The sequence below is a fragment of the Gossypium hirsutum genome, chromosome D07, assembly GCF_007990345.1.
Source record: "Gossypium hirsutum isolate 1008001.06 chromosome D07, Gossypium_hirsutum_v2.1, whole genome shotgun sequence".
Taxonomy (NCBI): domain Eukaryota; kingdom Viridiplantae; phylum Streptophyta; class Magnoliopsida; order Malvales; family Malvaceae; genus Gossypium; species Gossypium hirsutum.
Window position 1 is genome coordinate 1,030,961 of NC_053443.1, and position 13,326 is coordinate 1,044,286.

The 13,326-nt window shown below is 30.1% G+C and overlaps 1 protein-coding gene across 1 annotated transcript; it reads left to right on the forward strand.

Annotated features, from left to right (window-relative positions):
- The first annotated feature begins 7,573 nt into the window (after window positions 1-7,573).
- On the forward strand, window positions 7,574-9,235 carry LOC107932203 (protein DETOXIFICATION 51). The gene has a single exon (XM_016864154.2). The coding sequence runs from the start codon at window positions 7,614-7,616 to the stop codon at window positions 9,123-9,125; it is 1,512 nt and encodes a 503-aa protein (XP_016719643.1). The 5' UTR covers window positions 7,574-7,613; the 3' UTR covers window positions 9,126-9,235.
- The last annotated feature ends 4,091 nt before the right edge of the window (window positions 9,236-13,326 follow it).

The window sequence follows — 13,326 nt, forward strand, 5'->3', positions numbered from 1 at the left end:
TTGAATTAATTCGAGTGTGAGTTATTTTAAGTTCGGGTTATTTCGGTAAAAGTATTATGGATGTTTTTGTACTAGGAGTTAAATTATATTTTACCCTTTTTACTGAAAAATAAAATAAATTAGTTCCTGTACATTAGATCAAAGAACAAGTTGGTCATTTCTATTAAAAATTTCATCTATTTCTATTGTTAAAAACTGTTGTAGATGATGAAATAACCAGAAATGTTACATGTGATGTGTCACGCGTGACTCATATTTTCGTACATGGGCTAATTTTTAATAGAATGACTAGTTTACTCTTTGGTCTAATGTACAGAGACTAATATACTTATTTTTTGAGTAGAGATGACAAAATATAATTTAATTATAGTATAAGAGCCTCAATGATACTTTTATCGATCATTTCAGATTTCATCATTAGGATTTGACGAGTAACACTTATATTCAATTCATTATAAGATTAACTCATTTTAAATTTTGATACTTTCAAATTTAAATTAAATAAATTCAAATTGTATTGAATCAGGTTGAGATTCATAGTTAAAGTTTATATAAATTAACTTAAAGTGTTAGATTAATTTAAATTTTAATTATCAAGGTCAGCTTTAGACAATCTTAAAAATATATATGTATGTGCAGAAGTAACCCTAGGCAACCCTAAAAGGTAATGTTAATCCAGCAAGTTACAACGTGCAATGTATGTATAGGGTGTAAGTAGTGGTACTGCAGAAGATTAACCAAAGGCTGCATTGTGTTGATCAAGTTGTTGAGTTGTTATCATTACTTAAAGAAAAGTAAAAGGAAAAATCAGATCAGAGATTAAGGTTGGGTTTATTTATGTTCAACTGATATGCTGCCGTTGCCTTTATGCTCGTGACTGCCCTTCTATCCTATATGTATATAAATTTTTGGGTAAAATACATCTAAGGTCACTAAACTATTAGTAAATTTGTGTTTTGGTCACTCAATTTTAAAAAGTTATAAAATTGTTACTGAACTACTCGAAAGTCTTTAGCTATTTGAAAATTTTTTTAATCAAGTCATTAGGTTGTTAAGGGTTTTTATTTAAAAAAAAGTCTGCAAGCGACAATTTCACGATTAGTATAATGGATCAGTACCCTATTAATGAATTAATGGAAGAACATACCTTAGGTCCAAATTGATCTAATAATTAGTGTCAGAGATTGGAGAAGAAAGTTGTTTGGATTTCAATTTGTAGATTCGTAATGTTCAAAATTGTTTCATTGAAAAAAAAACTAAACAATAGAAGAGAAAGGGAAGGAGAGCTATTGATTGGTACAGGCAGTGCAAATAGAGAAGACCATACATTAATGATTTTAACAACTCAATTATTTAAATGAAAATTTTCAATTAATTTAATGATCATTTTATAACTTACTAATAGTTTAATCACTTTAGATGTACTTTACCTTATATATATTTTTCTCTCATTAGCATGCATGCATGCAAGCATGTATGTATGTATGAAGAAATGGAAATCTAGAAGCAAATCTTCGTAAGTTGTAGTGATATCTATCTTTTTACCATTGTAATTATAAAACAATAATCGAAGGGTATGTAAAATTATTGGTAAATTTTTATTTTAGTTAATTAATTATAAAAAGTTATAAATTGATCATTAATGTTATCGATGTTGATTCTTTAGTCACTCATAAAAACTGACTTGGATTGTTCATTTAAAGTCAAATTGTACACAAGGTCTTGTACTATGCACTTTTGGGATTTAGACTTTTTTTTTATATAGAGTGAAAAAAATTGAAAATATGAACAATTAAAGGGATAGAAAAATAAAAATGTGAAAAGCATATTTTTTTCCATCAGTGTGTTTGGAAGGAAAGATGAAAAAGTTAAAAGAAAAAGTAATTTCTTTTCTATTTATTGTTTAGTAAAGTATAAAAACGAAAGGAAAGAAAATAAAACATTTGAAAAATGCATAATTTTGATCTAATAAACGCTTCTCGCTCATTTTCTCTCCTCTTATCATTCCAATTTATGCATTAGGATAGAAAATTGTTCTGTCTCCTCTCTTTTTTCCTTTCGCTTTTCTTTCCTACCAAAAATACTCAAAAATTATTTCTTTTCTACTTTTTCGTTCTCTCATTCTATCGGTCTTTCCACTTTTCCACCCAACCAAGCAAACCCTTAAGGACAAATTGTACAAAAGGTCCCAATACTTGCATTTTTGGGATTTAGCCTTTGCTTGATAAAGTGGAAGAAAATTGAAAAGATGGAAAACTAAAAGGGTAGAAAAATAAAAAAATTTCTTTCTATAAATGTGCTTGGTAAGAAATATGATAATTTTGAAGAAAAAGTTTGCTTAGTACAGTCGAAAAATAAAATGAAAGAAAATAAAACATTTGGAAAAAATGGTTGATTGGAAATCAAATGCTTAGCATAGGAACCTGTTGTACAATTTGACTTAAAATAAATGACCTATGCCTACCTTCTGTTAAAAAATTAACGAATGAGTAGTAAAAAAAAAACAATTTGATCGATTTCGATAAAATTAATGATTAATTTATAGTTTTTCATAATTAAAGTAGTAAAATAATAAGGTTGTAGAAATTTATTTCCAAGAAAATAATGGTGATTGGTGATGGGGGGAGAGGGAATGTTGGAGACAAAGTATATATTTTAATTTTTCTTTCATATTCAAAGTGAAGTTTGAAGTGATTATTGGCATCACATAGTGATCCTAAAGAAAGTCAATTTAAGATATTTAATTTTGAAGATGTTTTTTAAGTTATCTGCTAAATTATGTTGGAAATAATGCACAAGGGACCCATGCACATAGCAGATGGGGAAAGGGAAACAATTTGGTGGTCTTCAATTATTATTTTATTTTTTTAACGTTTTAATTCAATTACATAAAAAATTATATGGGTATATATTATAGAAAAGCCTTTTCTTTTTTATATACAATACGGATGGTAAAAGGTAACATAGTTCGAACTCGCATCGAATGGATGTCTAATAAGAATTTTAATCATCACTCCATGCAAGTCAAGACAAATAGAAAAATATTTTAGTATATTTTAAACTTTTCTTTTTAACGTCAATATTATTATTCAATTCCTTATTTTGGTGCTACGAGTTAATCAAGTACTAATTCAATTGAAAAATTATCAAAATTTAATATTTTTATTAATTTATATTATTATGAGTGTGTTTTTATCTTTTATATGAATAAAATAAAAATCTAGAACCTAAAACATTATAAATTAAAATATAATTTGAATTAAAGCTTAATTTAAATTTTCAATCTTATAATAAATATTGTTTTTACATATTTTTTACCCACGTGATATGACATAATTTAGGATATATAAAATGTTTTTTTCCCCTTTAGATAACGATTATATCATCATTTTCGGTCAAGGTTGTTTGGACTGAACTGAACTGATCGATTGGACCAGAAATTGGCCGGAACACTAATTTGGAGAGGGATTTTAAATTGGTTGACTCAAGAACTGATATGGATCAATGTGGTTGAACCGAATTAATACATTTTTTTTTACAAATTTATAATGATTTATTTAATTGAATCGGACAAACCAATTGAATCGATGAAACCAATTCAACTACAAATCTAGTTTTGAAAACCTTATAATTTCATATTTAAACCTTAAGCAAATTTGTTCCTTCACTTATATATATATAAAAAAAACATATCTAAATTAACTATAAAATTGGAGCATTATTTGGAAACTGTTTTCAAGCACAAGGTTTGGAAAATGTAGTAGTTTTAGTAAGTTGGATCAGTTAGAAAGCTATTACTATCAAATGGGGCATCCCCCCACTTAAATTTCAATGTTCCAACCATTCAAGAAGCAATTGAAAACAGTGTTTTGCACTTTTAGGACAGCAAAAAGAAGAGAAATAAACTCATGATTTTCTCTAAGTTTGGTAATGAGAGAAACCCTCATAACCATACATGCTCAATGACACAAAATTTTGGAATAAAAACAATCATATATAGTGGGACCAAATTCATACCACTACAAGAAGAATTCATGCTTGATAGGCATTAAAACCTATTTTCTGAACTCCAATTTTCTTGCACATTGCTCAAAATTGGAGATGTGAGTTGAAGGAGTTGGATTGATTCGGAGTCAAATTCATTTATATTATGTCAATTTCGATTTTAAAATTTTAAAATTATTTTAGGTTTGAATTATTTTTAAATTTAGATTGTTTCGAGATTGAGATAACTTGGATTTAGGTCGTTTTGGGTTCGGCCAAGTTTGTCAATCGGGTTTCTAAGGCTGGATCATTTTTTTGGTATAACCACAATTGTCATCACATGTCGTACGATTTGAGCCTAGTCATGCTCGGACCGGGGATAATATTCAAGCAATGTCCTCCTAGCAATATCGAGTTTGAGTTGATTCAAATACCTTGGAAAAAAGTCTACTTCCACTTCTTCCAATCACTTGTTGGTAGGGTCCGATCATTTTTAGCTTAGGTCATTTCAAGTTTTATTATTCAAGTTTGACAGTTGGTTCATATCATTTCATGCTACTTGTTCAAATTATTTTATGATCCAGTCATTTCAAAATTGGGTTCAAGTCATTTTCAAATTTAGGTTGAATGAATTTAGGTTGTTTGACTTTGTAAAACTCATGAAATGATCATCGATCACTTGTCATCGTGCATCAAATGACCATATCAATAGTATAACAACATTATGATTATTTATAATCTAAATCTCATCATGTACGAGCCTTATTTAAATTTATTCTATTATGATTTGTATATATTTTAATTTTTACTCTGTTATTATTTATCTTGAATTAAATTAAATTTTAATTGATTGGACATATATTAAATTTGTACTATAATTGTAAACTCCAAAAGGAAAATAACATGAGAATATTGGCCTTCTATACCCCATCTTCCAATTTTATCACTAGTCTCTCCTTCAAACATCAATGATTTGCTGCATATATATTGCACCATATATATATATAGATAGGAGAGATTCGCTTACACAAATGTAATTTTTTTGTAATTTTTTATACGATTAATATTTAAATAATTGAACCGTTATATTTTATACTCCATTCATGTAGATAATGTCTGTCAAAGTTGAAATAAATTAAAAATTTTTAACTATCTGTTTTATGTAAAAAGTTTTCAACCATTAAATATATATTAATATAAACAATATTTTAAATTGATATGATAAGGATATTGGATAGGTTCTGAATATTACATGCATGACAAGTACAATATATATATATATGGACCCATTTATATCAGTATGAAACTAAAGTAGTTTCACACCCTTCCATATACTTCTAACAATTTAACCGTTGACTTTATCAAAATATTTGTATTTGTCATGCATATAACTTTTTGAATCGATCCGGTATCTCTATCATATATATATATATATAAGAATTTGTGCATATTATGGGGGTGAAGTAAAAATTTGTAAAAGTAAAAGGGGGATGAATGTCAACTTATTTTTTAATCTTTACGCTGCCTCTTTGTCCTCCGTTGATCACGTAGTTATTACACATATTCAGCTCTCTTTGAGTGCATGTAAAAATCTAGTGGTCTAATTATGCTTTCAATACCATACTCTTCATACTTTTGAAATTTAGTCCCTCTACTTCTAGTTCTCAGGGATTTAATAATTTGAAGTCCAACTAAGAATACCGTCAAAGGATTTCAATTGAATTCAATTATGTGGTATTTTTTAAATAAAATAATTTGCTCAAGTGGTCAATAATTCAAGTGTGAAAGGTCAAATAAGCAAATAAAAATATTGAATCGAGTTGTAAGGTTCTCTATTTTGAATATAAAGTTGCAAGGTTCTTCAATGCCATTTCAGAGAAGCGAAGTGAAAGTTGGTACTTTTTTTATTTTAAAAATGACACGTAATGTAAGCTTTTGATGATATTGTCAACTGAAATTCAATTATCAAATTAAATAGTTGGGAGATTATATTAGTGAAATTGAAAATAGATAGATTAAATTTCAAATGTATATAAAAAGTATAGGGACTGAACAGAGAATTATCCCAAAGCTTGTCGTTAACCATCATTCATGGCGATTCCTAATTTAAAACGTAGGTTAAAGTTCAAACCTTAATTTAATGGACATTTAGTTCAAAAAGAATTAAATGAATCAATTGATAACCTAAATACCAACATTTCATTTCAACAGTTAATATAAAGTATGTAATTTTTGGGATACCTTTCTCCTTAATTTGTGGGTAATTAATACTAGACAGCGTTAATAACCCCCCAAAAAATGAAAGTTAAAAACTTTTGGACCCAATTGAATACTATTTTTTTAGGAGATTAAAGTATTATTTTATCATATATTTATTTATTATTTTATTGTGTTTTAAGGGGTTAAACAATTTTTTTCATTTTTGAGAGTCAAAATGTTATTAATTTATAATTACATCATTTACAAGGGGACTAAACAATAATTTTTCCACTTGAGTAAAATATGTTATAGTTGTTATATTGTTTATAAATTTAGAATTTAGTTCCTCTACTTTTTATATTTTAAAATTTAAGTCTAACTATTAACACTGTTGAAATTATGTGACTTTTTAAGTTAATTTACTACCATCATATTTTATTGAACAACCATCAATTGATACATCCTGACACTAAAGCTCGATCCTCCTCTAAAATACCGTTGATCGACCGGTGGCGTTTCAAAAGGAACTAACCGGTCCAGAGTAAACCCTTGGACCCTTGCCATGTGGTCAACTGCTTTATTAACATCTTCTCGAACCAATCTCAACCGAGTCGCACCATTGATATGAACTGATTCAACAAGCAAACAATTATCAATCTCAATCTCTACCTCTCAAAATCCCTATCCCAAGCAATCTTGAACTCCTCATACAAAGCTCATGCTTCAATACGAAACATTGAGGCTAACCCTAAATGCATAGAGAAACCAACTAACCAAATTTAACAATTGAATTTTTATTTTGAAACTTAAAAAATAAAATGACTAAATTCTTAAAAATAAAAATACAAAAATAAAATTCTAAATTTGTGAAAGGTATAGAAACCTATAGCATATTTTAACCAAATTAAAATATCATCCAAATTTATAAAAACATATATATAAATATCCAAAACTATCTTAATTCACATTATCCATTTCCATCCCTACTCTGTTTTCAGTTCTTCATCCTCTCTCGTAACCCTAGTCCACGCCCCTCTTAAGCTTTTAACATGTCATTTTCACTACAATAGAGCTCCAGTTAATCAAAATTACCATCCAGTAGTTAAAAAAGAGAGTAAAATACTGGTTGTTGTAGTAATAATGTTACGTAGTAAAAACAAAGAAGTAAACATAAAATCACCCCCCCCCCCAAAAAAAAAAAAACAGAGCAATATCTCGTAAAATTACAGCATTTCACTTATCGGAAATTGAACCAATCCGACAAAACCACTAATAAAAAAGTAAACAATTTTATATTTTTACACAAAATCGGTCCTTTACCTATTTGATTACCCCCCATTAAAATTCAACTCCATACGTTTATATATATATATGTATGTATAATCTCAGCTCAAAAACAAACCCTCAAAAAAAACCCTTTGATCATCACCATGTGTAACCAAACTCAACAAACCCATCTTTATTTCCATCTTCTAGACCCAGAAAAACACTATCTTTCAGTATCAGAGATCATTAATGAAACTAAATCAGTGTTGCGGTTAGCTTTTCCTATAATCTTAACAGGTCTCATTCTCTATTCACGTTCAATCATTTCCATGCTTTTCCTCGGTCATCTGGGCGACATAGAACTCGCCGCCGGTTCATTAGCCATAGCATTTGCCAACATTACTGGTTATTCAGTTCTATCAGGTCTCGCGTTAGGGATGGAACCACTTTGTTCACAAGCTTTCGGTGCTCAAAAACCCAAACTTTTATCATTAACCCTTCATCGTTACATTGTTTTTTTATTATTTATATCGATTTTAATATCATTTCTTTGGGTGAACATGTTTAATATCTTTGTTTATCTTCATCAAGATCCTAATATTACTCGTATTGGTCAAAAATATTTGTTTTTTGCCTTACCGGATTTATTTACACAATCATTGTTTCATCCCATCCGCATTTACCTTCGTGCACAAGGTATTACCCATCCGGTAACTTTATCAACACTCATCTCCACCGTCCTTCATTTGCCCATCAATTTATTACTCGTTTCCCAGTTCGGGTTCGGTGTCGCCGGCGTAGCGGCTTCCGCTTCTATATCAAACTTCTTCGTCCTTGTTTCACTTGTTGTTTACGTTTGGACCGCCGGTTTACATGAACCCACGTGGGAAAAACCGAGTTTCGAATGTTTGACCGGCTGGAGGCCGCTGCTTAAGCTAGCTGCGCCGAGCTGTGTTTCGGTTTGTTTAGAATGGTGGTGGTATGAGATTATGATTGTTCTGTGTGGGCTTTTGGTAAATCCAAAAGCGACGGTTGCTTCAATGGGGATTTTGATTCAAACCACGTCGCTTATTTACGTTTTCCCTTCTTCACTCAGTTTCGCGGTCTCAACGCGCGTTGGTAACGAGTTAGGGGCTAACCGTCCTTACAAAGCGCGGTTATCCGCTGTGGTGGCGGTGTTTGTATCTACCATGACGGGCCTATCAGCATCCACCTTCGCATCATCCATGAAAGATAAGTGGGCCATGATGTTCACATCAGATTCTGAGATCATACGTTTGACATCCATCGCCCTTCCCATCCTAGGGCTCTGCGAGCTCGGGAACTGCCCGCAGACCGTTGGATGTGGGGTCCTTAGAGGAAGCGCACGTCCTTCCACCGCAGCAAACGTGAACCTTGGTGCATTTTATCTAGTGGGCATGCCCGTTGCGGTTGGACTCGGATTTTATCTCGGATTCGGGTTCTCGGGGCTTTGGTTGGGCTTACTTTCGGCCCAAGTTTGTTGTGCCGGGCTTATGTTGTATGTTGTGGGGTCTACTGATTGGGACCTACAAGCGAAGAGGGCCCAGATGCTGACGTGTGTAGATACAAAGCTGTTAGATGATTGTGATGAGAGTAAGGGTGATGAACAAGAGCCGTTGGATTCGTATCATTGTGATTTTAGGCTGCTTAATTAACCAAGTTTAGTAGTAAAACAAATTATTAGAGGATTATATAAAACTCCCTTTATTTATTTATTTTAGTATTTTCTACTTTTTTTTTTCTATTTTTGTGAATTATTTTGTTATTTTTTTGTGATGTCTTAATTGTCAAAAATAAAATAGATTTTTTGTTCCCTTCTAAATTTCTTCCCTTTGTGATTACAATAATAATCGAGTCGAATCATCTTTTGACATTGAGTATCTAAGCGATATCCATAGTTGTATAATTTTTTATTCTCTCTAATTGAGGTAGTGGCCTTCGGACCCATTCTTATAAAAAAACTAATAATAATCGAGTCAAATCCAACTCTAATAGTAAAAAGTTCATGATCCAAATTAAGCATGTTTCAAAATTTGCTATTTGAACTTCGGGTTGAACTCAATATGTTATTATTATCTAAGGTTGAGTTTGATTCAAAACAAAATCGAACTATTCAAGTTGAGCTCGATTATAAGTTTGTTTACATGATTTATATATCCAAACTCGAACTTGAGCTCATTTCATATATATATATATATTTCGATAAATTAATAAATTAATATCAAAATACTAAAAATATATTTATTCATTCAATAGCTCAAATTATTCAAATTATACTCGCTTCAAAAATAATTAAATCAAACTCAAATAACTTAAACGTTATAAGTTATTTTAAAGAAAAATAATAAGTTCGTTGTTACATATTGAGGTTATTTTGTTTTAATCATCCTCAAGAGAAAACATTACTATTGAAATTTTAATTATTTAAAAGAAAATACAACACTTCCTATATGAATAGAGGTTAGCATTTACTTTTTTTCCGATTCGTTTAATCAATTCTTTTATTATTTAGTGTGGTTAGTTCGGTCAATTAAATCGATTAATTCACTTACTTTTTATATATTATAAAAAATTTATTTCAATTATATATAACATACATATATACTTAATCAATTAAGTTGATTGATTCAGTTATAAATTTCAATAACTAATTGACTTAATTGAGATAATAATGGATAAAATTAATAATACTCATATAATAAAGTAAATTAAAAAGAGGTTAAGAAAAAAAATGAAGGTAAATGTTTCAAAGATTGAGACATGACGAGTAATTTTGATACTTGTAGAGCAAACTACAGACAAAGGCACTTTAGAGTCATTCAATAGACAACACAAGGCAAGGTTTAGCCAAAAAAGTTGTATGTTTTTTCATTTAAAATTAAAGAAGAGGTGAATAGCTTATTACCCAAAAAGGCAATCAAAAGGGTTAGGGTTGAAAATTTGAAAACCATAGATGCTAAAACATCATTTGTGTTGACTTCTATCAGGCACAATAGGTAAGCCAATGGTATATCAATTTCATGTTACAGTTAAATTTGGAGGGTTTCTAAGAAATTTGGTCCCATCCCTACCTAAAAAATATTGCTACACTATTATTGTCCTTGTGGGTCTAGCAAGAAAGCAAAAGTTTTTATAGGCCTAACCCAATTTCATGGTGGTGGTCGTAGACGGTGGTGGAAATTCAATGTATTGGCAAAAACAAAACGTGACAATCTCTCGTACTTAATTAAGTCAGTAGAAAGTGTTGTTGAAGTAAAGAAAATAGTTTAGGCACATAAGACAATGAGAGAAAGGGTCATAGATGAGTGTTTATATTAAGTGTTCGGACTGCTTGAAGCATATTTATTGATTGCTAAATTAATCCTTTTTTATATCGTTGACATATTTTATGATAAAAAATACTCTGATGAAATGGTGACTAGCACTATTTTATTGTCTTATTTATCTATTTTCAGAGATAACAAATTTTAGAATAAAAGTATTGGACTAATTATTTTGGACATATTTAGACGAATAAAACCCAACACACGATGATCAATTGAGTGGAAATTGAAGACTTGAAGATTGGTTTCTTGCAGATTAAATCAGGTTGTTTGCAGAATAAGTAAAATCACTTTTTATAGTTAAAAACTTTGGATTGCACTGAGACTCTTGTGGAAGTATTATCTTATGCTGAGTTTTAGCTTTACTTTATAAAAAAGTTATTAGATTACAACTCTTATGTAAACAAAACTTAAGTAGTATATAAACTTAAGTTTTGTCTAAGTTAAAAGAGTAACTAAGAGTGAAAAAAGACTTTGAGAGAGCACAAATTTGTTCAAGTTAGGAACAGGTATGTGTGCATTATTTTTGTAAGCAATCAAGGGGTCTCTTGAGTTTCAGAACTAAGCTTTTGAGGGGAGCTTAGAAGGAGAGTGATCTAGTCTATGTACAACGATGAGGTTGCTAAATTGGTGAGTGTTAGACCAGTCTTAAGACTTAAATCATTGGTTGTATTGTGAGAAAAATAGTGAATCATTATTCTAGGCAATGCTCGCAAATGTAGACCGAGGATGAACTGCATAACCAATTTCGATTTTTATTTTTACATTTTTACTTTTTCAGCACTTTTTATTTCATGATTGAAATTGCTGCCACAATTTCAAACACCATTTTAACTACAATTTCAATTTGCTAAGCAAGTAATCCCCCATTTCAACAGACAATCGTTGGTATAGTTATTATATTTATATTGGTCCATAAATATTGCAAATATGAGAATGGCGGTGGGATGGGAAAGGAAAGAGACCAATTATTTAGAAAGTTACCAATCAAGACTTGATTAGGGAATCGTCAAGACAAGGTGTTTGACATTTGAAAGATACAATCTTTGACGTATATTCATGTTTTCAACTATTTAAAGATTTTTTTTTTATTCACCGACAATACAATTAGGGTTAATTTCATGCCTAAACTATCAACGTTATAACAGGGATCTGATTTGTTTCAATATTCAAACAGAAGCCTACTTGGCGTATGCAGCCATAGAAACCAAATTCAAAATGGCTAAAAGTAGCTTCTCCTTTCACGTCACCAACAATTTCTTTTATGATAATTATAATGTGAAACTTACTGTTTGTAATTGTTAATAAAGGTAGAGAATGCAAGTTTTTTACTATTCAAATTCAAAATTTATCGCGAGCTTTGTCCGATCACATTTTCATTTTTCGTTTATTTGTTCTTTGTTTACTTTGATTTTAAATTATAATTATTCAAATATGTACTTGTGATTGTTCATTGTATGTATACTTGTAAAACTCTCAAAATCTTTTTATTTGATCCGTCTGATTTTAAATCCATTCCAACCTAATTTGACCATAAAAATAAATAACTCAAATCTAAAAAAGTAAACCCAATACAATTCAGATTAGCTATCAAAATCTGAAATTATCCTAACTTATAATAAATAAACTTGAAAAATTAAAACTTTAAACTCGAATTTAAAATTTATTCAAACTGATATGATTGTTTACTTATCCCTCTAAATTAATTCGAATTACCCAATTCATAGGTGTAGATATTGATGAGGCCAATATCATGAATAGCTTGCAAACGTCAACTTGGAACCCCACTTTATTGAATTTAGTTAGGGGATTCTTTATATGAAATGGATAAAAGTAGGAACAATGAATATGGGCATAACAGGCTCTAAGGAAAACCCAAACGTGAGTGTTGTCTTTTCTTGTTGATGATCAGCATTTGACATATCAGTTATGAAATTTCATAATCAATTGGCTAAAATAGTTTTGCTCTGTTAGAGGTTTTGAAATAACAACTTCAAATTTCGAGATATCTAAACATCGAAGCTAAAATAAAAAAATAGAAAAAAGTTTATCTCCAGTTTCGAGACCTGAAAAGTATTGTGTCGAGACATGAACTTTAATGTCTCGAGACATGATATTATTGAAACAAAAATACAAACAATAAAATGAGGCCTGTCTCAAGACATGAAAAACCCTGTTTCGAGACACAATGCTGAAGTTTGACAAAAAAGAGTGGATGGAAATCCTAATCTCATAATGACCTAGTACAACCTCTAATTAATTTATGAGTATTATAAGAATGTATGAATATTATGAACTGATTTGATATGAGTTGCTTCAATAACGTAATGCAATGTCACACATTTGGATTCAACAATCGAGTCGGGTGTGGAGTGTAACATACTAGATATCTTTTTTATGTTTGTACATGTCTAGTCTTTTGAGATTCACAACATTTGCATATATTTATGAGTTAATTGCACCATACATCCCTAAATAATTACACTCATTTTAATTTGGTCTCCAAACTTTAAAACATTCTAATTTCATCCTC